Source organism: Scatophagus argus, chromosome 1 (genome assembly GCF_020382885.2).
Source record: "Scatophagus argus isolate fScaArg1 chromosome 1, fScaArg1.pri, whole genome shotgun sequence".
NCBI classification, from domain to species: domain Eukaryota; kingdom Metazoa; phylum Chordata; class Actinopteri; family Scatophagidae; genus Scatophagus; species Scatophagus argus.
In genome coordinates, this window is record NC_058493.1 from 16843312 (window position 1) to 16866481 (window position 23170).

Consider the following 23170-nt stretch of genomic DNA (forward strand, 5'->3'; position numbering starts at 1 on the left):
TTGCTTATCCATCATTGGAAGTGACATTTTCAGATGTCTTTGTGACATGTAAACTCGTAGGGTTCCTCTTTGTAAACAATCTCAGCTTTGTTCCTTAGGGCTGTTAAAATACACTATAGCGTACCATAGCTAAGGCCATGTCATGGTTGCCACTGTAATGTCTACCTGCCAAGACACAGCCCATCAACTCCATGAACACTCGCTCTTTGACTGCAACGACTCCCAACATAAAGGACAGGAAATTAAAGGGATATACATTACTTTGCGCTGATTCTTTCATTCTCAGACAGGTGCTGCATGGCATACAAACATTGTATAAGATTCTTGCCTTGCTGAACCATCAGTGTATCCACCATATGTAAATGTATTTATAACCATAAAAATGCTATATAATTCCAGGCAAGAAGCATACACCGTGTAGATCAGGCGCAACAAGCTACAGATGTGGACATAATCAACTGAAACACGACACAGAGATTCATAAATACACAGAAGAATAACAACCTGACAGCTATGCACTGTTTCAGACACATTCAGACAGCAAATTACAGACAAAGGGGAAATTCCATAAACACATGTAAGAAGAGAGCTATTCTTGTGTTGAATTATGAAGAGATGGCTGCAGTGGGGACAAAGAAATCATGTCAGGGTGTGTGTAGATGGGAGGGGTGGGGGGTGCTTGGCAAAAAAGGTGATGAGGGAAAGCAGGAAAACCTGGAGGAGTGTGATTACCTTTCAGGCATCAGCTGCCACCAGCTTGAAAGGTTGTTTTTATTGCACAGGGAAACAGACAGCATCACTCAGCAACTATGAATATTTGGCTCCAGTTAGGCTGAGGGTGTGCTCTGCTCTTTATAGGCTCTTCTTTAATGGTTGGAGCCAGATCCAGGTTGCTATTGAGGTGTGTATTAAATTCTTGAGCGTAAGCTCAGTTTTACAGGTTCTATCTGATTTAATTTAACACCAAAACAAATAAAAAGAAAGTGTGACTCTCCTAAACTTCTGAGCCAAGCGTTTAGGTTTAGGTTGTATTGTACAATAAAAAGTGATACTGTGTACCAAGGCAGTAAACCAGAAGAAGAAACAGTAGATTGTATGCATTACTGAAGCATTAACTTACTGTGAGTTTATGAGATTGCCTTTTTATTCTAAAAATCTGAAATTTAAGAGGTTGCTTTTTAATTTCCACACATGTACAGCACAAGTGCAGTTTGAAAGCTGCTTTAATCACTCACAGGACAGTCTGTTTTTAACTTATTACTAATTTCTCCCCTCTGTGAAATAACCACAAGCTGATGAGTTGTGTTTTTATGGCGACTCAGCTCTTTGAACAGTGACATATGTGGAATCACTCAGCACCTCGTATTCATGTTCCCGCTGTAGCAGCAATCTTAAAAGGATGTGACGTCATCTAGATTTTATGATCTGACACAGCTGGCTGTTGTGACACTCACAAGTAACCACACTGCATTTCTTCCTCATAAAGTTTAATTGTGCAACAAAAAGTTAACATTGTAAAATGATCTTATTTTTTAAACCATAATATGATGCTGTGAATCAACAGCCCCAGATTTGCTGTGCTGGTTAGACCAAACTGTTGTTGCAAACCAGGTCTACAATCACGGAGTTTGACAGTTGTGTTTTGGATTTGGATTAGTATTGTTTGTGAGCTCTGTAGAGTCAGTGATCAGTGAAATCCTCAGTTAGGCACAAATTGTACATGTTTACAACATGACTTTTTTTTCACTATATTCTGACACAAATCTGATGATTGAGTAATGAACAAATTAATCTTTTGCTGAAGCTTAAGTTTCCTTACATCAAATTATGCTTTGATAACAAACACCTCCATGTGTTAGCCACACCGTCCACTCTCAGATAGGGTTCATGAATGAGGTGGGGGACAAAAGTGACCAGGGCGAGCTGGGGCTGCGATGAGAGCGAGGCCACCGGTGGGAAGCTGAAAGGAAACGTGTGTGCGCTGACTCAACAGATGTGAAGCAAAATGTCAGGAAAGGCTTCGTGTTTGGAATAAAACATCAGCGAATGGAAACGGGATAGAACAGTCTGTTAGTGCTAATGGATGATGAACCAATGAAAACAACTACATGAGATTAGATAGAAATATGCACACTGTGAACGCACATCTGAATAAACAGATTTAGTACTGTGTACACATTTGAGAAACACCCTTCTTTATGTCTCTTGCTGTGTAAATACCCAATACACTTATTCACCCTTTGTTAGGAGTAAAAACATTAGGTCAGTAAGCAGGCTTGTCCAGGCAGTGTTTCCACCACCTGTGTGTGTGTGTACGCGCTTCGCACCTGAGATTACCTCATCATGATAACCTCAGGCAACACACTGAAATACACACTGTGTTCATCATCACCCACATCCCCTTTGATGTCACTCCAGAGTTCAGCCACACACTCGCACAGGGAGAATATTGGAATGACTAAAGCCACAATCATCTTGTTTTTGGTGCAGGAGCAGACAGCCATTTAGGGTATGATTTGGGATTTTGGTCAGCTGGCAGTGGGTGCTCTGTAAACAACTCTTAGTCTGACTGATATGGATGGGAGGGACCCGTGGACACTGTCCCCACTTTGTCTGTCTGCATACTGGTGGGATTTTAAGTTTGGGTTTAAAACAGTAGCTCTTTGTTTTTATGGATGAACTGAAGTCTTTCCTGAGAAGGTGCAAAGATATATTCAGCACTCTTTTGATTTCAAGACTGGAGACTATCCACTTTGTTGAGCACAGAAGGAACAACCTTCAGTAGTGGTTTGGTGCTGCATTGAATGTTACATCTCCTCTCAACAATTTAAATCAATTCTCTAGACTGCCTGTTAGCATGTTTAGAAGGAAATACAATACTGTTTGCCAACACACAAGTCAGTTCTTTCATCTATCACTCAAGAGGATGATGTCATGTTTGAGGCACACATTCGCAGACAGATGCTGTAACCTCAATAAACTGACTTCATGCATTTTTGGGTGAGGCAGATGCACGAATAACACCTTGAATATATTAAAGTTGTAAAAGGATTTATGTTGATGGATGATGTTCGCAAGCAATTTTCAGGTGCGTGTTAAGGTATGTTTTTAAGTTTTACTTACAGTCCTCACACACACAAAGTGGCATCTCAAGACTGGAATGATCCTCAGACTGCGAATCCTGCTGAAGTGTCCTGGAGTGATACACTTTAAACCTCTAAATGCTCCAGTGGTGCAGTAAAGTGCTGCTGTCTCTCGCAATTTATGTATATGCTTTAATGCTCCCTGGCAATATTAATAAACAAGTAGAATCCATCTCAGCCTCATCTTTGGGCAAAGTCTCAACCCTCTGTGATTATAGACTACACCGTGACAGGGCTCATTTCTCTGTGCCTTGTGTAGGAAATGAGGGCAATTTGTCATACTCTCTATGCTCTTATCCAGTGCCTTATCATCGGAGGAGGACCGTGCGGCCTACGAACGGCCATCGAGCTTGCTTTGATGGGTGCCAAAGTGGTGGTGATCGAGAAGAGAGACTCCTTCTCGAGAAACAACGTACTGCACCTTTGGCCCTTCACAATACATGATCTCCGGGGCCTCGGGGCCAAAAAGTTTTATGGCAAATTCTGTGCTGGGGCTATAGACCACATCAGTGAGTATTAGATTTTCCAGAAACAAAATATACTGCTGGATTTTGCTTTTTAATGACCTGTGATCACATACACTTAGCCTCTGAATCCCGTTCTTCTCCTTAAATGTACATATTCAGTATATAGTAAAGGTTTATGGGATCTCTTTGGATAGTTTATCTTGTTCAATTATTGTGAGATAGTTTGAACATTGATTCTTTTTAACCTTTCCAACATAAGAAGAAAAACAAAGGTTTGAGAGAATAATAGAGTTCAGGGCTTGCTCTCAACAGTGTCCAGAAAACAACACATAACACAAAGTTTGGCAGCGCTGTAGATATGTATGCAAAAACCAATTTGTGTTTGTGTGTGTCCATGTCTATTAGGTATTCAGCAGCTGCAGCTGACCCTGCTGAAGGTTGCCCTGATTGTTGCAGTGGAATTTCACATCAATGTGGAGTTTGTCAAACTGCTAGAACCTCCGGAAGATCAGGAAAATGAAGGTATCCATCCACACGTTCACTTCAGTTACATGTCCAAAAAATAGATCAACACTGCTTCCGTATTCACCCACTTGACAGTTGTTTTATGACCTGCAATCTTTGGGAAGATGAGGAGATTTCAGCATCTGGAAACAATATGACTGGGACATGAAGTAGGCTGAGGCTGAGAAATTTAATGATGTGCAAAGCTAGATGTAGACATCAGGCTGCCAGTTTCTCATACAGATACTGAGCAGCTGCCTCATGGATCTGTCCCACTCTGTAGTTTGGCGCTCTTTCTCAGTGCTGGTCAGGCAGCAAGGGGTTTGCCATCCTGCAGTATTTAATTTCCTTGACAGCTGGCAGTAAACAGGAGACAAACATTGGCACCAATTTCATTTTTCATCATATTTAGATGGGGTTAACGGAGGTTAAGTATACTGCCCGACTTCTGTGTTATTGCTTAAATGAAGGTTGTATCTTGTACTTTCCTTTTTTTTCCATAAATGCAGTCACTTCACCGTAGATGACCTCTTGAACCTCTCTTCTCGTTGAACTATAAACTCTCAGGAAGAAAATACTTGCACCCTGTTGTCAGGTGTTGTCTCTTCAGCTGTAATATCAATGCAGTGATAACAACAAGAACCTTGCCTAAATTTAGACACCAACTTAGCCCTCCCGTCCTGCTGTGACAGACTTAGCTGTGCCCCTGACATCATGGAATGTATTTTCCACATGCTAATATTACACAACAAACTGCCAAGCTGTTACTGTGCTTGTCTCATACTCTCATACTGGCTCATATTAAGTCTAAAACAGCATTTTATTTGTTCACCAAGTTTGCTGCCCAGATCCAGTGGACTGGACCATCTGTGTACTACATGAACATACTGTCATTGTTTCATTTTCTTGCTCTCCATTAAGCCTTTTTCAAACATGACCTGCCACATTTTTCCTTATTTCGCTGACATCATAGCAACAAAACAGCACAAAAGGAATGTTTCTATATTCTTCTTATGTTTCTATATGTTTCTTATATTATGTGTGTATTTGTCCCACACACTGTTTCCCTGTCTTTGTTTCCATTTCTCAGGGCTTGGGTGGAGGGCTGCAATCCGACCTGCTGATCACCCCGTAGCTAACTTTGAGTTTGATGTCGTGGTGGGGGCTGACGGACGCAGGAATACTTTGGAAGGTGAGAGGGCAGCACACAAAAGGGGTGAACAGTATAGATGCCTCAAGGACATGCTGCACTTCACTCACAAAGTAAAATACAAAGTTACATGTGTCTGGGACCCTAAACGTATATTTTCCCATCTCTGACACTGAAAGTACAGAGTTGGAGTCTCCTGTCACTTTCAAATTGATACAGTATGTCTGCTGTGAAGTTCTTGTGTTTGCATTATTTTAAAAACCGCTGAAGCATGATGTTGAACAAGAAGTCATGTTTTAGTGTTGATTCAGATACAAACCAGTATACTCTATGTTATTGAATCGTCCAAGACATCCAACAGGTCTTGGACAATTCTGGACTGTCATTTTGAACAACTACTTTATTTCTGCTGTGAAGCTATAAATGAATCTCACCTTTTGTAATCTCACACTCATGTGAAGCCCTTGATCTGTCCCAGTGGGAAAAGATACATCAAGCCCTGAAACACTGTACAGAAATAGTACAGAGAGTACAGAGCTGGGCCTCAGTGCAGTAGCTGATGCGTGCATGCTGCACTCTCTCCATCTTTCTTCCTCACTGTTTCAGTCTCTCTTTTAAGAATTCCGTCATCTAACATCCAATTCACATCAGATGCTTATTCCTAAAAAGGACATTTTTGGGCAGAACAAAATGTTTACCTCATTCTTCAATTATGAAGAAACCCTGGGGAAATGACTGCTTTTGAGCTGCTTTTGTGGCCCAGCTACAGTAACACACACAGTTAAATACAATGAGGTCTTTAGAGGGGAGAAGGTCCTTCATGAATTTTAACAGTGACAGTATGGAGGAGTGGTAACACAAAGTTCAGACAAAAGTTGCCCCAGCAAATCACTCACTCATACATCCATCTTCTTTGTTCTTCCTACACTTAAATTTTAGTGATGTCTTCCTGGCTTGAAAATGTAAAAAAAGACAAGGTATTAAAACTCAGTACCTACTGCAGCAACTGTTAACCGTGCTACTATCTGACAAGAGATACAGAAGTATCCACTGCCTTACCACCAGGCCACGGGTCAGCTTAAGGCAATGCGTCCTCCATGCTCCACCAAAATATTTTTTATTGTGTAACACAAGGGAACCACAACCTGTAAAATGTTGAACCTTGGTTTTAGTCTAGTTCAGTGGTTCCCAAACTGGGGGCCCATGGAGCTATGGGTGCAACAAGGCAAATGAATGAGGGATGCTTGAACACTGCTGGCGTAACAAGGGCAAGTTTGTGAGAGGACAGATGGAGTAGATAGGGGCTTTAGGGGCTTGTCTTTGGTTTTGGTCTGGACTTTTTTTTTGCCATCTTCTGATTCCGAATATTTGATACAGTATAAACGTTGTTGTCAGGAAAAACTGGTTTTCTATTTGAGTATAAAATTTATTTTAGCTATTAGGTGCTGGTAAAGCATGAAGTGAGTTGTTAATAAAGTGAAAGTCTAGTGTATGGTAGTGTTTACTTTTGCAAGTAACCCTTCACTGCTACACTTGTGTGCCTGAAGGTTAATTTGACTTTGTGAAGCTGTTGCTTATTCACAAATAACTGCTTTGTATTGATGGTTCAATGCTAGATTTCCTTTTGATTTCAGCAGACAAGCTGATAGTACTGGTTTGCATCTGCATCTTTCAGGTTTCAAAAGGAAGGAGTTCAGGGGTAAACTGGCAATTGCCATCACAGCTAACTTCATCAACAGGAACACCACAGCAGAGGCCAAAGTAGAGGAGATCAGCGGTGTGGCCTTCATCTTCAACCAGAAGTTCTTTCTTGACCTTAAAGAGGAGACAGGTGAGAGAGATAAAACTATGGTATGAACTGTCATGTTCTAACAAAAGGTTTGGTTCTTGTTTATTTGGTCTGGTTGCAATCACTGACCACTGGTGAAATGATTTTGAGTGACACTGTCAATGTTGAACAGTACAGATTGGCTTGCTGACACACGTTAGCAGCGATGTGATGCAACCCTGGTGCTCTTTTTGAATTTTCAGCCATTTTCAACCTACATCATTTGTTGCAGGTATTGATCTGGAGAACATTGTTTACTACAAAGACAACACGCATTACTTTGTCATGACTGCAAAGAAACAGAGCCTGCTTGACAAGGGAGTTGTCATTAATGTAAGACAAACATTGTGATCCACAGTGTCATATTTTCACTTTTCATTGTTTCATCATGTCAAGAAATAAATATCATGCAGCACAATGCACTAGTACAGCCTTTCATCAAATGCTAACTCTGATGAGCTTTTTTTGATTTTTGTTAGGACTGCATCAGAGACCTGTTGACTGTAATTATGTCATCAACAAAATAAGACTAAGCTACAAAACTAGTTGAATTAATTTAGATTTCATACTAGCCTGCTAATCAGAATGAAATTGCATTTTGTTTCATTTAGCTATGCAGTCTGTACTGATAGTTTTTAATATTTTGCACATTTTGTAGACATATTTGGGCCTTTATTTCACTTCTGTGTTCAACATTACTAAAAACTACTCTGAAAGGAAAGAGATCAAAAGAACTCATTCTAGGTCTTTTCTCTTGGTACTTGATATGAACTTCTGACTGTCATTCTTCTGTTCAACAGGATTACATAGATACACAGATGCTGCTGAGCAGTGAAAATGTCAACCAGGAAGCTCTTCTGTGCTACGCCCGAGAGGCTGCTGACTTTGGCACCAACTACCAGCTTCCCACACTGGAGTTTGCCATGAACCACTGCGGGCAGCCAGATGTAGCAATGTTTGACTTCACAAGCATGCATGCGTCTGAGAACGCTGCCCTGGTCAGGGAGAGATTTGGACACCAACTACTGGTAGCACTGGTTGGCGACAGTCTACTAGAGGTAAACAAGGGCAAGTTCTGCCTGTCTGCCTATAGATACAATATGAACAAAAGTATTGGGTCTCATGACCATTACACCCAGAGGATCTTTAATGACATTGCATTATGACTACATAGACATAGATATGAGTTGGTCCATGTGAGAATTTTTGCCTGTTCATGCAGTAGAGCATGTATGAGGTCAGACACTGATGTTGAACTAAAAGGCCTGGCTTGCAATCTTCGTTCCAGTTCATCCCAATGGTGTTCGAGGTGTGGAGGTCAGGGCTCTGTGCGGACTAGTCAAGTTTTTCCACACCAAATTCGTAAAACCATTCCTTTATGAACTTTTTTGCACTGGGCACAGTCATGCTGGAATAGGAAAGGGCCTTCCCCCAGCTGTTGCCACAAAGTTGGAGGCATAGCATTGTCCAAAATGTCTTAGTATGCTGAAGCATTAAGACTTCACTTCAGTGCAAGTGAGACGCCTAGACCAACCCCTGAAAAACAGCTCTATACTAAACCCGATTTCTATAATAAAGAGGTGTGTCACAATGCTTTTGCCTGTCATAATGTACTTGCCTACCCACTTTCAGTCTGCCCTCGCCCTCATTGCACATGATCAGAGTCAACGCCAGGCAGATATATTGCTAAAGCTATTAGCAAACTAGTTGCACAAGAATGGCAGAGAGAACCAAAGTTTCCCAATACTAGCATGCTATTTTGACAGCTGTGAGTTCTTACAATAGCCATCTTTGTTGAGGTATGTTCATGACAGCTATTTTGCTTTTACAGTAATGTTTACATGTTTGTGGCACTCAACAGAATCGTTTATTTATGTAGTTATTAAACTGAAAAATTGAAGAGTGGTTGTTTAACGCTCACACGCATCCCAAAAATTAATTCCTCCATTATATCCACTCCCCTTCTTGCACTTATGTAATGCTTGTCTTGCTATGTATGTGTATGTATGTATATTATGCAATGTCTACCTGTGTTAGATCATCTGTAAAGTTTTTTCACGACAGCACATACTTGACAGTTATTTACTGCTCCCAATTTTCAATTTAGTTGCAGCATTTGCAGTGGTGATTTTGTCATTTTAGTATTGATTTTCTTTGTCTCCTCATATATGGTACAGGTACAGTTAGTCATTCACTCATGTATTTGTTATGTGTTCTGTGCAGCCTTTCTGGCCCATGGGGACAGGTTGTGCCAGAGGCTTCCTGGCTGCCTTTGATACAGCCTGGATGGTAAAGCGTTGGGCTCAGGGACAAACGGTTTTGGAAGTGCTGGCAGAAAGGTACACACATAAACACACAGCATATTTTCTTTATTCAATACGTAATCAAGTAGTGTGCTTAGACACTAACAGTATGAATGTGCAATGTTCATTTTTTAATATAAAAAATAAACACAGGCATGTTAAAGTTACGTAAATAGTGTAATGTATGTTACCTTTTGTGTTTCTATAGGGAAAGTATTTACAGGCTACTTCCACAGACAACACCTGAAAACATTGCCAAAAACTTTGATCAATACACCATAGACCCTGGGACTCGATACCCCAATCTTAACTCATCTTGTGTCAGGCCACACCAGGTGAGAGACTCACTTTGACGGTATCAGATTCCTGCCCTCGGGCTGCATTTTTAACAAATATACTCAACTTCTTGAGTGCCTTGATTGTAAGAATTTTCACTTTCGTTTCTGCTTCAGGTGCGTCACTTGTACATCAGTGGAGAACTGAATTCCTGCTCTCTGGAGCGTGCTGCTACCATACGTCGTCCTGTCAATCTCAGCAGGCGAGGTATGTTTAGCGTGAATTATCAGATTCCTGTGTGAGTGAACCTGTAGTTCAAAGCATGCCCGCTGCTGACTCTTCTTCAGATTATTTAGGTCAGCAATCTGACTGACTGATAAGAGTTTCCTTCTTCTGTTAGTCTGAAAGGATCAAACCCTCTGGTCTCTGGCTTTCCTTTGCTTTCTTTAGCGAGTCCTGATAAAATGTATGTGAGGCAAAACATAACCATTCATCCTCATTTGCGACATTATTTAATCGTAGCACTTCAGAATTCAGGAATTAGATTTTGTATGTAGTGGAAACTGACAGTAAAGATAGAAGCTCTACACGCTGAACTTAGCTCCATGTTCGAATGACATAACTTGAGTCATTCACCAAAGGCATCAAGGACCCAGACAAAGATGTGTGCATATCTCAGCACCCAGCATTTCTCTGATGACTATGACTGGCATGCCAAGTGTTGATCTATGCTTGTAAGGTCATGCCCTTTTAGCCCAAACCCCCTGGTAGTGGTAGGTGATAAGAAAATGTGACTGTCCATTTTTCTTTTACAGAGTCAGAAATCAGACCGACAAGGCTTCTTACCTGGTGCCAGAAACAGACGGAGGGCTACAGGAATGTGACGATCACAGATTTGACATCTTCTTGGACAAGTGGCATCGCCCTCTGTGCCCTCATCCACAGGTTTAAACCTCAGCTGATGTACGTAAGACCCATCAGATAGCATCAGCACCAGCCTGCAGAGCGGCATCTTTCCATCTAAAACCAGTCTCTCTGACCTAATCTCATTTCTCTGCAGTATTTTATGCATTATGTAAAAATCTGTCGATTTTCTTGTAAAAATGAACACTGCACCCTCTTTGTAACAACTAGCTGTGAAGAAAGCCAGTTCTTGTGGGTGTGTGAAATATTCTGGGAATGAGAGCAACTCTTTAATCTATGTTTGTTTTCTGCTGCGTTCTCTACCTCCTCATTTTTAAACATACCAATAGATGTGGAAAAATTCTTCATACATCCTCACGTAAAGCTAGCTGCTAGTAAATAGAGGATTTGAGGATTACATTTATCAACTCACTGAAATAAATACTGGGTAGTAATTAAATTGGAATTATGGCCCTTTTCTTCTGTCTATCTGGAGCCATGGAGAAGAACAACAGTGTGCTTTGGTACTTACTTATAGGAAAGATCCTCCTTAAATAAAGAAACCATACCTTAGTTTCTACTTTTCAGGGTTAGACTGCCTTACAGAGATTGGGATTACTCTGCAAATGTAGATTAGTACATTTACAAATCTAATTATATCTTCTCACTCTTTAATTATTGCCTTCATACCTCGCCACATGCCACTACAATTTTATGTGGTCCTGTAAGTTTCCAGGAACCACTGGCATTTTTCCCTTCCCTCCTCCTTATGCATGCCTGTCAGCATACAGCAGAGAGGGGAGCAAGTTCATAGAAAAGAAAGAAAGGGAGAAAGAGTGGGCCTCTGTATTTCCAGAATAACACCAAAGTTTGTGTGTACTGCTGCTAGGTTACTCCTGTCTTCTTTACATTATTTCTACTGGTGCCTGCACACCATCAGTGTAGGTAGAGATGTCAGCTGTTTCTTTTTCTTCCATTCGCGGTAGTTTGCTTCTAATTTCTCCTGCAATTTGGGAAACAAGTTCCTGTGCGTGGCTGAAAATTGACTGAGTAAGATAAGTTTCTGTGTAAACTCATTCCATTGTGCTTACGTTAACTGTTTTCATATCATTGCACGTATAATCTTACACCCTTGCTTGCTGTCAGTCACCTGACACCTACGTGTAGTCTCTGTCAGGAAATAATCCTTTCAATAATCTCAATTACAAAGCTTACTGTTACATTCCTGTGTCAATATCCAGGGTATGTTAAATACATAGTAACTATATATCTTCAAGCTCCTTTGCTGTGACATATGCATCCTGAATCTATTTGTTTTACCTTTCTCTTACTCAAGCCACCAATATTCTCTTTTTCCATCAGAGATTTTGACTCACTGAATGAAGAAGACCATGCTGCAAACCTCCAGCTGGCTTTTGACATCAGCGAGCGTGAATTTGGGATCCGACCGTTCGCGTCTGTGAAGGAGCTGAGTGACGATCAGGAGCTGGATAAGACCAGGATGATCACCTACCTGTCCAAGTTCTACGAGCTCTTCCGTGGCACACCTCTACCTGCCTCAGGTAGGTACTTCATTCTCATGTATTCTACTCTTCTCTCCTTCACTGCACTACACTGTGCTCAGCTGTGCTGGACTGTATTCTACTGTACTTGACTCTGTGTTCTTCTCTACTCTGTACAATCTCTGCACACATACAGTAAGTCTTTTCTTTCTTTTTTTTTTTTTTTTTTTTACTAGACCACGCTTAACTTTCTGATACTATATGCTATATATTCATTGATATTATCTGACATTTATGGCTGCAAACAATGACAACTCTAATGCAGTCATGTGTTATACTGCAGGTTCCAGAGGAGTGGATGAAAACAATAAAGATTATCCATCTAAGGAAGTCAGAAGTAATAATAATGTGCTCAATCTTGCACTGCCCAGGAAACGAGTACCAAAGGTAATTCCATGGTTATATTTGATGTACCAAATGTGACAAATTGAATGGAACGATCTCCATTATCTTTAGGATGTCATTGTTAAATGAGTTTTAAAGGGCAGTATATTTAAAAAGAATATGAGGTTTTTTTCCTGTAGTTTCTGGCTTGGGTCTTCTTTTGATTGTTGCTTATTCAGTCTTATTTCCTTGTGCTGAACTGTCAGGATGAAAAGAAGTCAGACGGTACGGATCCCATTTACAAAAGGAGGCGGAAGTTTTGCAGTTACTTGGAGGAGGTTTGTTGATAAACTAACCACTCACAATTTTAAACTTAACAATAAAAAAAATGTTGATATAGAAGGGTCTTGTCTGTTGTCCATCTGTCGTTAGGCTACAAATCTGTCGAGTAATGGCTCCTCACTGCGAGAGGACAGAGAGCCCAGGGAAAACAAAGTGCGCTCAATGGCTACTCAGCTGCTGGCCAAGTTTGAAAACACACCGAGCTACAACGTCCGGAAAACACAGGTAAAAACGCAACAATGTGTTCAATATAGACTCATACATTTTATTTTAATTATAAATGGAAATGGATTTCCTCTGAGCTGGAGCTTTGACAGTGCTCTGTGGTTTTAATCAGACAAAACTTTCCTTTTGCTAACACTACCTTTTCTCTTCTCTGTTATTTCCAGCATTTAATCTTTTCAGCCTTTTCTGTTTCTGTGCTTTTTTTTTTGTTAACGGTCTTCCAAACCTGTCTGCAAAATCTCAGTCAGACTGTGAGAAGTTCTCCCCGCTGCAAAATCTCGACCTGACTGAGAGTCTGCGCATTAAACTCAGGCCTCCGGTCCCGCCTAAACCTCCTCCTGAGATACAGGTAGTCTGGAGCAGCCAGACAGGAGTTAAGACTCAGAAACTGTCACCAAAGGCATCAGCACAGTCCTTAAAGCTAGTGACAGTCTGTAAAGCTTCTTGTAAAATAGAAGGGTATTTATCTGCTAATTCTGTCCTACCATCCCAAAACACATTTGCAAGTACATACTATTGTGTACATTTGCCTTAAACACATACACCACCCATGTGTAAAGCTCAAATTATGTAATTTACCTAAAATAGGTGTTTTCTATCATTGTTTCAATGACTGTACTGGTGTTTTTACATTCTGTACTCCTGACTGACTTAGACCCTTCAAACCACAAGCTGACTGAATGTGATGCCTTCGTGTGTTATTGTAATTATATGTTGAACTGGAAACCGGGGAAAACTAGCCCAAAACCTAAATGAAATCTCAAAAGATAAAATAGATATAAGAACACACAGTTAAACATTTACTCAATGCTGTAGTTCATGCAAAATATTTTGTATGTTTTATTTTCAACTTCCTCCAGTTTGGAGTTGATGTTACAGCTACCCATTTGGAGGTAAAGTCGCTGCTGGTTTAATCTTTCGTCAAATTAACACACTTTTATGGTAAAACCTCCGCAAATTGGAACTGAAGAACATGCACTTGAATTTTTGAACAAGCTGACGTGAAAGTAAATTGACTTAAGTGATACTGGCACAACCAAATAATTGTAATAATTCCTTTGTAAAGTAAAGTTGAATGAGTGATCCAACTTTTCCAGTTTTTATAGTCAATTAACTAGTTTTATGATTTTGCTTAAATGCCAGGCTCACATCTAATATTACATTTTTGTGAGTAAAGAGTCTGATAATTCCAAACTAATACAGTATATACAGACTGTTTGCCCATTAATCCTGAACCAGACAAAAGAGCTTTGCAGTTGCTGAATTCAAAGCATTGTTTTCATGAACTAAGCTTTTGGAAAATCATACCCACAAGGCAAACAATAAGCAGCCAAAAAACATCAAGAAAAGAATAATGTGAATTTAACTTTCATTTAATTGTAGCTGTTGGCTGTTGACTCAGAGGTCTCAGATGTCAGACTGCCCCTTGAGTTCGTGACTGCCCTAAGAAGAAAAATTTAAAAACAGTTCCTGTTCGCAACTGCATTACCATGTGATGATGATTATGTAACTTTGGCAAAAAAATAAAGCAGACAGAACATTCACAGTAATGGGTTACCTATGCATGTTGATTTTCATGCTGTGCTGGCATAGTTTGTCAGTGACTGTTAAGTAATTGTGTAGGTAATGGGCTGAAACACAAAACCACCTGTATGGTTCTTTAAATGATAGACAGCTAAGTAAAACAGCTCTGAGTAAATGAAAAATAAGTTATACCTTTGCTCACACATGTGCTGCTCTATATTATCCCTTTCAGTTTGAATTCAGTATCAGAAAAGCAGCAGAACACTTAATCCACCTGCCTCCAAAGACTCTGCCCAAACCCCAACTCCAGCCTCAATCCCAGCATCCATTTTCTGTAGTGAAGCTCAGACATGTTGAGCAAACACACCATGTGGCCAAACTCCAGCCTCACCCTGAGACTACAGCCCCCCCTGCTTCGTCTCCGTCCTGCCACTCAGCAATTCATTTCATGTCAAGAGTCCTCCAGCGCCTCAGGGAGGTGGATGAACACATCTCTGAGGTGATCACTGTCTCCTCTTTCCTATCTTTAACTTCTTTCTTCTGTTTACGTCTCTCTCCTCTCTCTCCGATTGTTTCATGTTCTGATCCCCAAAAAACGGACCCGGAGTGAATGGTGATTATACATTATACCCTGATTATACATTTAGGCTTGTGTAATGTGTAGTCAGAAGTCAGACCTTAAATTATCCAGTCTGACAGAAAGGACAAGAGCAGGCCTACAAACCTGGCACGAGCTGAGACAGGCACACAGGAAGATTATTGGTTGGTCCGGGTCCGGGTGGAACAGGTCACCCAGGGCTAGGCTGCTGCCACTGGCTTATATCTGCAAATAAGCTATTTAGATTGTTTAGATTTTTCCAAAGATCTGCCCATGTTGACTCAGATCAGCACTGCAAAAATGTTCAGCTTATCAAGTAATTTAGTGCACTGCTGAAGTAAGTGCTACTCTGATATCTCACATGTCTCCTTTGTTTTGGTGATGTGTCAGATGTCATACAGTCAAATGCACCTGAGTATTAGTAATTTAAACAATCAAAATAACTTGGTTATTTTACTACTATTGGCCAGCCTCAACAATTTGTCTTTTACACTCATCTTGATTAGCTTTAAATCATGACCGCTGTTGCTCTTTGTCAGAGAAACTTGTCTGTGTTTGGCATTTTCATGAGTTACAGTTGTTTTCCCCCACATATTAAATAATTTCTCTTTTTTAATAGACGCACTTGAACTTGAATTAAATAGCTTTTTTTCCAACTTTCTCGGTGTTGATTTTCAGGCCTCTTACTCGCATACACTGTAGGCTAACAGTGTTATCAGTGTTATTATCAGTAAAGGAATAGTTCAACATTTTGGCAAGTGTGCTGGGAGTTCGAATACACACCTGCCATAAACACAGTCTGACTCTTTATGTTTAATCCATATGACAAACAACATTTTGCAGATTTCAGTAGAGTTACGTGCTTTAACTATGTTTTGGCCAACATCAGCCGGGTGCAGTGACTTCCCAGAGTCCTGTCACTGCCAGGCAGACATGCTAGGCTGTTGACTTGACTGATGCTGATAGGATAGAATAACAACACGAGCAAGTGAACAATTTCAAATTCAAATCTGCTGTCTTTATTATTTTATCCGCCTCTGTATTATCAGTGTGTGGATAGCCCCTCTTTGTATACAGGCATCTTTCATAATCTAACTAATGATTATTCTTTTAATGAATGTGCTTTCATGTTCAAATTTGACTCACTTAAGCCTTGAACGCTCAATACTTCCATATATGATTTAATTACCTAATTTTTGGCTGAACCAAAGCTCTCTGACTTCTCTTCCTAGTCTGTGTGTCTGTCTCAGTTTTCTGTTCCAGTACATTATGAGTAACCACATCAAGTGGGGTGTGAAATTAATTTAATAAGGCAGCCTTTGTCTGACACAGTGACATTATTGTTCTCCTTCTGACAATACACACTTAGCTGTCAAAGCCTACTTCTTATTAGGAAAGTAGAACAGAAAGGTCTTTCATCATTTAGCTGTGTAGTGCGTATTAAATGGTTATTAGTCTACCTAATTATGTCTGCACACAGAAAGCTCCACATTTGTTGGTGGGAGAATGTGTCTCATTGTACTGAGGAGAAGAGACTGATGGATTTCCTTTTGTTCCTGTACTCCGTGTCATCCTGCAGAAAAAAGCTCAGACTCAACAGGCTAGAGAGTTTCACACAAAGAGTATAAAGGAAAAAGCCGTTCACCTCAGTGGGCTGTTCTCAGGAGACAGCTCAGCTGTACTCAAGGTGACTACTTCAAGCTTGGTCTGTGATCCCACCCTGGCCTTGTGTGTTGCTCCACCTGCCCCTCACAGTGTGTTTGTTTGCATGTGAAAACACGTCATGTTTGTTGCGTGCGGACTATTTTCTCCCTCCTCCAGTGTTTTGTACAACCCTTAAAATCAAGGTAATACTTTAATTGCCTATGTAATATTTTTATAATAACAATCAAAAGACAATATAAAAACAGTGACAAAATGTGAATGGCGCCACTCATAGTGATGAACCCACAGAGAATTATTACCTGAATCTGCAGCTTCCCTTGTCTTTACAGAGCTTTATAGTGACTTTCAGCTCACCATTTAGCAACCAGCTGTTACTTCACTGTTTTGATTCCCTCTCACCGCTCTCACAGAGTCGTTTTCACTGAAAAATCCATGGTACACTCCCTGCTCACCATCAGACTAAAACAGAGCTAAAATAGTGAATATTGAAGAAGCAGGAGCATAAATTGATTGGTAATATTGGTCCATAACTGCTGGATGTGTAAATATGCAGTTGTTTGCTAACTGTAGTATAGGATCTTCACAGCATTTTGCAGAATTCCTGCAAAATTATTTTTGGGTGAACTGTTCCTTAAAGGAAATTTACTCTCAGATGTTTCATAGTTGGGAAGCTGCAGGTTCAAAATTAATGTCAGGACAGTTTTCAACTATACTTTTAATCACTGCCATTTTGAGTTACTTTCATATTGGACAATTCTGCAGTCAGGAAGTCTTTGGCCCATAGGTAGCCAACATTTGTTTGGAGTTCATGTTCAAAGAGCCTTTTCTTTTCATTTCTTTTCTTTTTCTTTCTTGTCTTTTTTATTTTTCCTTGATCCTAGATCATTTGCAAAACCACAACCTTTCTCTCGCCACATTGTAGATTTAATGACTTTTAAGTGTTGGCACTGAATGTCAAAAAATGTAACTGAATATAACCCAGAGTTTGTATAATTACCCAATTATTCATAATCTTGTCTGATTATAGGATTGTTTTACTTGCCTAAATATCTACTTACCATACACTCGATTTTACATGTTTTAGCCTCTTTTTGTTACTAGTCACGACTGGTGTCCATGCAGTGCCGTGCTGTACACTCACTTTAACCATTTCATTATTACTATACCAGCTGTAATGGTTTCAGACCAAGATATCAGCTACAATATGCTTTATATCAGAGCACAGTACCAGAGGAAGAAAATCTAAATTATCAACCTCTAATGTAAACTCTCATGATCTGTCTAAATGGTTATTTAATTGAAGTATTTTTAATGCAGAAGTAGTCACTAATATACAGCACAAATCTACATGATGTCTTGCATTAAATATTTATTTTTTTCAAGTGATTGATTACAGTTTATTAGACATACTAGCTTGTATTTTGTCAATATAACAAAATGAAATTTAAATCACAAATAACAACCTCAAGACCAGCAACCATAAGGTTTATAAAGCTGAAACTTAATGAAGGTACAATTTATTGCAAGGCTTTTGTACGAGGCTGCTTCATCTTGGTGCACCTAATAAACTGGCAAGAAGATTTCATGTTCATGACATCATGTTTGCTCTTGTAGTGAAAGCTCAACATATCATCCCAAAAGCAGAAATCCTCCAGATAGAAGAGGAACTGCTCTAAAAGAGCTTCAAAAACAGGCATCACAGCCCAAGATTGACTTTTTTTTTTTGTCATTTATTTTCTTAACGGTAACAGCCAGATTTATGCTGCTTTGCTAAGGCTTCTGCTCTCTATGTGCTGTGCTTTGAGCTCCTGTTTCTGCCCCTTGTGCTTTTAATTAACAGCACTCCTCACAGACGAGACGTGTGTGTGTGCGTGTGTGCTCTTGCGGTGGCACTTTGTGGGTTGTACTGCTCCACCCATCCCAAACAACCAGCTCCAACTCACCAGCCAGATGCTATAGCAGGACTTACACTAGTTTAATATAAAGAGAAACTCCCACCACACGTGATAATCCATGATTCATTTCTCACTGAACCTTGTGTGTTTATCTATGTAACCTTGAGATTATCTAGAATTACCTTCCTTGCTTTCCTTAACTAGGTTTTAATGTTGGCTGAATGTTAGTTGCCTAAGGAGTCTGAGGCTGTAGGTTTTAAAGAAAGGAAAGTGGTCACCCTTACCCTTTAGTCTCAAGCAGCTCACCCACAACTCAACAGTCTCTTAAAATTTGTCCCAGATGATTCCTACACAATAAGACATTCAGGAAGTGAATTGACAAGAAAATAATTGCTCTGGGTGGAAAACATTCATTAATAGAGGTGTGCTCTTCATCTTGTGCTCAACCTTTCACAATGTCACTCCTCCTGCATGTAATACCCATCTCTGTTTCAACCTAGCTGAGCTCACAGTTTAAATGTGTAGCAAAAGGTAATGTGGCCCGACTGCATTCTCAGCTTCTGTGTTGAGAACAGCCTTGGCCTCACCAATACGTTTCTGACTGTTGTGTTTTGACCTTGAGATAAAGCTTAAAACAGCAAAAGAGATAAAGACAAGACTAAACACACTGAATATCAAAACAGGTTTTGGTATAAAAGAATGTTTTGAGGATATTGTTGGACTTTTTAAATTTTCTTTAACTGATACATGAATGCGTCTGACAGATGTGTGACATCATGAGTTCACTGTTCATCACTCTACCTGTGCTGTGTTTCCCAGAGCGGCTCTGTACGAAGGACGTTCCCCTCATCCGGTGACAAATGTCACTTGTGCGAGAGGCGTGTTTACATGGTGGAGAGGGTCTGCGCCGAGGGGCTCTACTTCCACAGGGAGTGTTTTCGCTGTTCTACCTGCAGCTCTGCCCTGCGACAGGGAGCACATGCCTTTGACTCCGAACATGGTGTGTATCTTCAAATGACAGCTGTCGACATAACTTGTTCCATATATTGCTAAAAAAGTTCCGCATTCAATTGGCTGCTTATGTACATGATGTTTGCTGTAAACTTGCAGGGAAATTGTACTGCAAACTTCATTTTGATCAACGCAACAATGGCACAAACCTACGGAGGAATTTGTCTCTGCGTTCTGTGAGTGCTTTGCCTTTCTAACAATATCCAGCAATATTTTCTGTAGCCACAGCATATGAACATCTAACCTTTTTGCCTGTCCATCACATCCTCTTGTCTTAGACTCGTTATGGAGCCGGAGCTCAAGAGCGATGTGCTGATGGTGGACAGAGCTCCGAGTCCAGCGGCACGGCAGACCTGCAGAATGAACCCTCAGCAGGTACCTTCAGCTCGTTCATAAGGAAACGCCTGAGCTGGCCCCTGAGCGTGACGCGCGCTGTGTGTGGCGCCCCCTGGTATCTGTGCCACCGCATGCGTAGTACAGCACAGGCCCTCGCCAGCCACCTGAGGGACAATGCCCAGGACTATGCATCCCTGTATGAGTTACTGAGCATGAGCTTGCCCTTGCTGTTCGTTTTACAAGAGGTACTGCTGCAGATATACACAGAGGCTGTGCCTGATGGGCCCAGCTCTGTACAGCCTCTACTGCTGTGGCTGCAGGAGCATATCGGCCACAGGCTCATTTAGATACTCGTTAGGCCCCGGCTGTTGATATTTGACTCCGGATGCCAATTGTGGCTGAATGACGCTGGAGTGTTCTCCTCTTAATATCATTTGCAGCCGTGCACAAGCACCTTGTCAATGTTTACTTGCCTTTTATGATGATACTGTAGGTAGATCTGCTCTCAGCGTGTCCTCCGTTCTTGTGCATCAGCCAAAGAAGAGACACTGTGGGTTGCTCATTCAGTTGTTTGCAGTTTACTACACCAGGCTGAAAAAGTTTGTCATAATGAAAGCTGCACCAAGTAGTTTTATAGTGGATTTGAGGGAAACTGAACACCACTTGTAGTTAAACAATTTTTAAAACGCAGTCAGTGCTTTAAAGACGTGCGACTGCTGACATGTCCAGTCATCATTGCTGTAGAATTCAACCAAATGTCTCAGAAAATGGAAAATGATCCTGCGGTTAAAATAGCTTAACTCAGGTCATGACTGACTAACTTGATGCACTTTATGTTTGAGAAGTGCCTTGTAGAGGCCACAGTAAACTATCACACTAGATAAAAGTCTGTTCTCATGTTACACCAGCCAGGTTTTCTTTTGACTATACATATGTGCTCCTGCCATATGATGACTCAGTTTGCTTTCATAAACTGTTTTTACTGATTTTTCTACGGATAAAGCCAAAGAATCTCTTTTGATGCTGTGGGCTGGTGATTTTCTTTCTCAGTATTTAATTCTACTTTGCTGCCATCTACTGTTGACTCTCAGCAAACCCATGAGGGCATAGTGAGATACCCTGCCCTGTCTCTCCCTGTGTAACATTACAGTTATGTTTTAACCATTGCTTTATGAGATAATTTCAGATTCACTGTAGACAACAGAGGTTGGTGAGCATGCTGTGATGTGTTTGAATGTGCTTGCCACTCTTGCCATACTTTTAAAGCATGTTGTTGGAAGATCAACTGCAAACCTCTTTGACTGGAAGCTACACAGTTGCTTCCTGTTCAGATACACCATCTGATATTTGTGAAGCACTTTAGAGTTTCAAAGTATCTGGGTTTTTTTTAGGAAATATTTGAAAATGATATTTGCAAAAACTCTTAGCTTTTATTTTAAGTGTTTTCGGCATTCTTTGCTGGATATGCAACATGATGTTTCTCTTTTGTTTTCAGCTACCTAATAATACATGCTGGATTACTGTATCTGCTGGATGTAATATGAGTTAAATACCTGGTTTACTGTGCAGTAAAGAGGTGGAATACTAAAGTGTTTTGAAGTACCAAATTATTTTTTTCTATGCAGACTGGACTTGTGTAACTTCTTTTTTTTTTCTAGAAATCTGTCTAAACAGGATGAAAATCATTCAACATGTACAATGGTGCTGACATACCAACATTGTTTTCATCATGAATGTCAGTATTTTGTTTTCATAAACGTTTTCTACTTCTGTGCTTTCAATTGTTGTCATTTATGTCTGCATGTTCTCTGTGTTTTAGATCCCTTTTCTCTTTTTCCATTCATTCAGCTGAAGTCTTTTATGAAGTGTGTGATCCAGCTGGATGGTTAGGACAAATGACATTTTGAAGGTGATCACGTGCATGGTCACTTGGTCGTGTGTGACGTGACTCTGACGATAAATAATTGACCCAGAGTGTCTGGTTTGACTTAACAACATTTACAGTGCTGAAGTTTGTTTATAGTGACACTGTTTGACTAAACTCACGGCTGATGACAAGCTTCAGTGTTCGTCTTTGATCCGAGGGCTGCTTTGTGAATGAGCTAACAAAGCCTGGTTCAAGACTTCTGATTTGCTGCCCGTATGTCATGTTGAGTGGTTCAACATGACATGTAATATGAATAATGAAGTGGAAGAATTTGGAGTTAGGTCTGATTATTGGGTTTGTTCAAATTAGTAAAGAGAAGAAACCAAGTAGAGTTCAGACCAGGTTTTATTCCCTCTCAGAGCATCTCTTGTGTAACTATTAACCGATAGTTAACTAAAGTCCACAAGCTCCATTCAGGAGTTGTTGAGTTTTTGACTGTAATGCATCATCTTCCTAAGCAAACGGGCTTGCAAAGTTGGATTGTAGATGTTTAAAAATCTCTTTAAGAAACTACTCAATTTAAAGCCATCATAGATCTGTAAAGTGCTTAGAAGAATTCTCCAGAATGCTCCAGAACAGCCCCTGTACGAAATGGACCTTGTCATGATGTTTTGTCAGCTACTGTTTCCAAGGTCAAGATTCAGCTGTCAGATTCCACAGATTACCAACATTTTGCTGCATTATCAGTTTACAGTGCATTTTAAAAGGAAACTCCACTGATTTTACACATCTGTTTACAAGTCTGGAGGGGTACTACAGATTACAGCATAATAAGTGTAAATAAACAGGAGATTTCCTGACCCTCACATAATCCAAACTACACTTCAACTGAAGCAGTAAATGGAAGTCTAACATCCTCTGGAGTATTGCTCATAACTCAGTCTGGCAGCCATCTGTTTGACAAAGTTAAGTGGGTTTGGAGTCAACCAAAAATAAATGAAAACTAATTTTAAGGCAGAATGAGGCAGATGGCTTAAAACCTTTGCATTATAAAATGAGTGAGGCGCTGGAATTTAAAGGATATTTTCACTGTTTTTCAAATTTCACTTCAAGAGGAACCACACTGAGTTTAAAAATAAAAGCTGGTCTGCAGATCTTGGACAGAAGGCCACTGCTGCGTATGTGGGAAAAAAAAATGTATAAAGCTTTTTGTGGCTCCAGAGGCAAGTCTGATCACTTACCTCAAG

The 23170-nt window shown here is 40.3% G+C and overlaps 1 protein-coding gene across 13 annotated transcripts in view; it reads left to right on the plus strand.

The window, feature by feature from the left end:
• mical2a (microtubule associated monooxygenase, calponin and LIM domain containing 2a) overlaps positions 1-23170 on the plus strand; it is a 35091-nt gene that overhangs the window by 10156 nt on the left and 1765 nt on the right. For 4 of the 13 annotated variants that reach the window (XM_046387418.1, XM_046387401.1, XM_046387408.1 and 1 more), the window contains 20 exons: positions 3445-3652; positions 4016-4132; positions 5205-5306; positions 6940-7095; positions 7325-7425; positions 7893-8150; positions 9316-9431; positions 9604-9730; positions 9848-9938; positions 10487-10634; positions 11937-12136; positions 12420-12523; positions 12727-12798; positions 12893-13027; positions 13272-13376; positions 14784-15050; positions 16729-16836; positions 19529-19709; positions 19820-19896; positions 19999-21826. In XM_046387418.1, coding sequence (XP_046243374.1) covers positions 3445-3652; positions 4016-4132; positions 5205-5306; positions 6940-7095; positions 7325-7425; positions 7893-8150; positions 9316-9431; positions 9604-9730; positions 9848-9938; positions 10487-10634; positions 11937-12136; positions 12420-12523; positions 12727-12798; positions 12893-13027; positions 13272-13376; positions 14784-15050; positions 16729-16836; positions 19529-19709; positions 19820-19896; positions 19999-20403 — 3078 coding nt within the window. In that variant the 3' untranslated portion in view covers positions 20404-21826. Of the gene's footprint in view, positions 1-3444; positions 3653-4015; positions 4133-5204; positions 5307-6939; positions 7096-7324; positions 7426-7892; positions 8151-9315; positions 9432-9603; positions 9731-9847; positions 9939-10486; positions 10635-11936; positions 12137-12419; positions 12524-12726; positions 12799-12892; positions 13028-13191; positions 13454-14783; positions 15165-16728; positions 16837-19528; positions 19710-19819; positions 19897-19998; positions 21827-21875; positions 21966-23170 lie in introns of those variants that run through there. The other 9 variants (XM_046387448.1, XM_046387459.1, XM_046387437.1 and 6 more) reach the window with 9 other exon arrangements.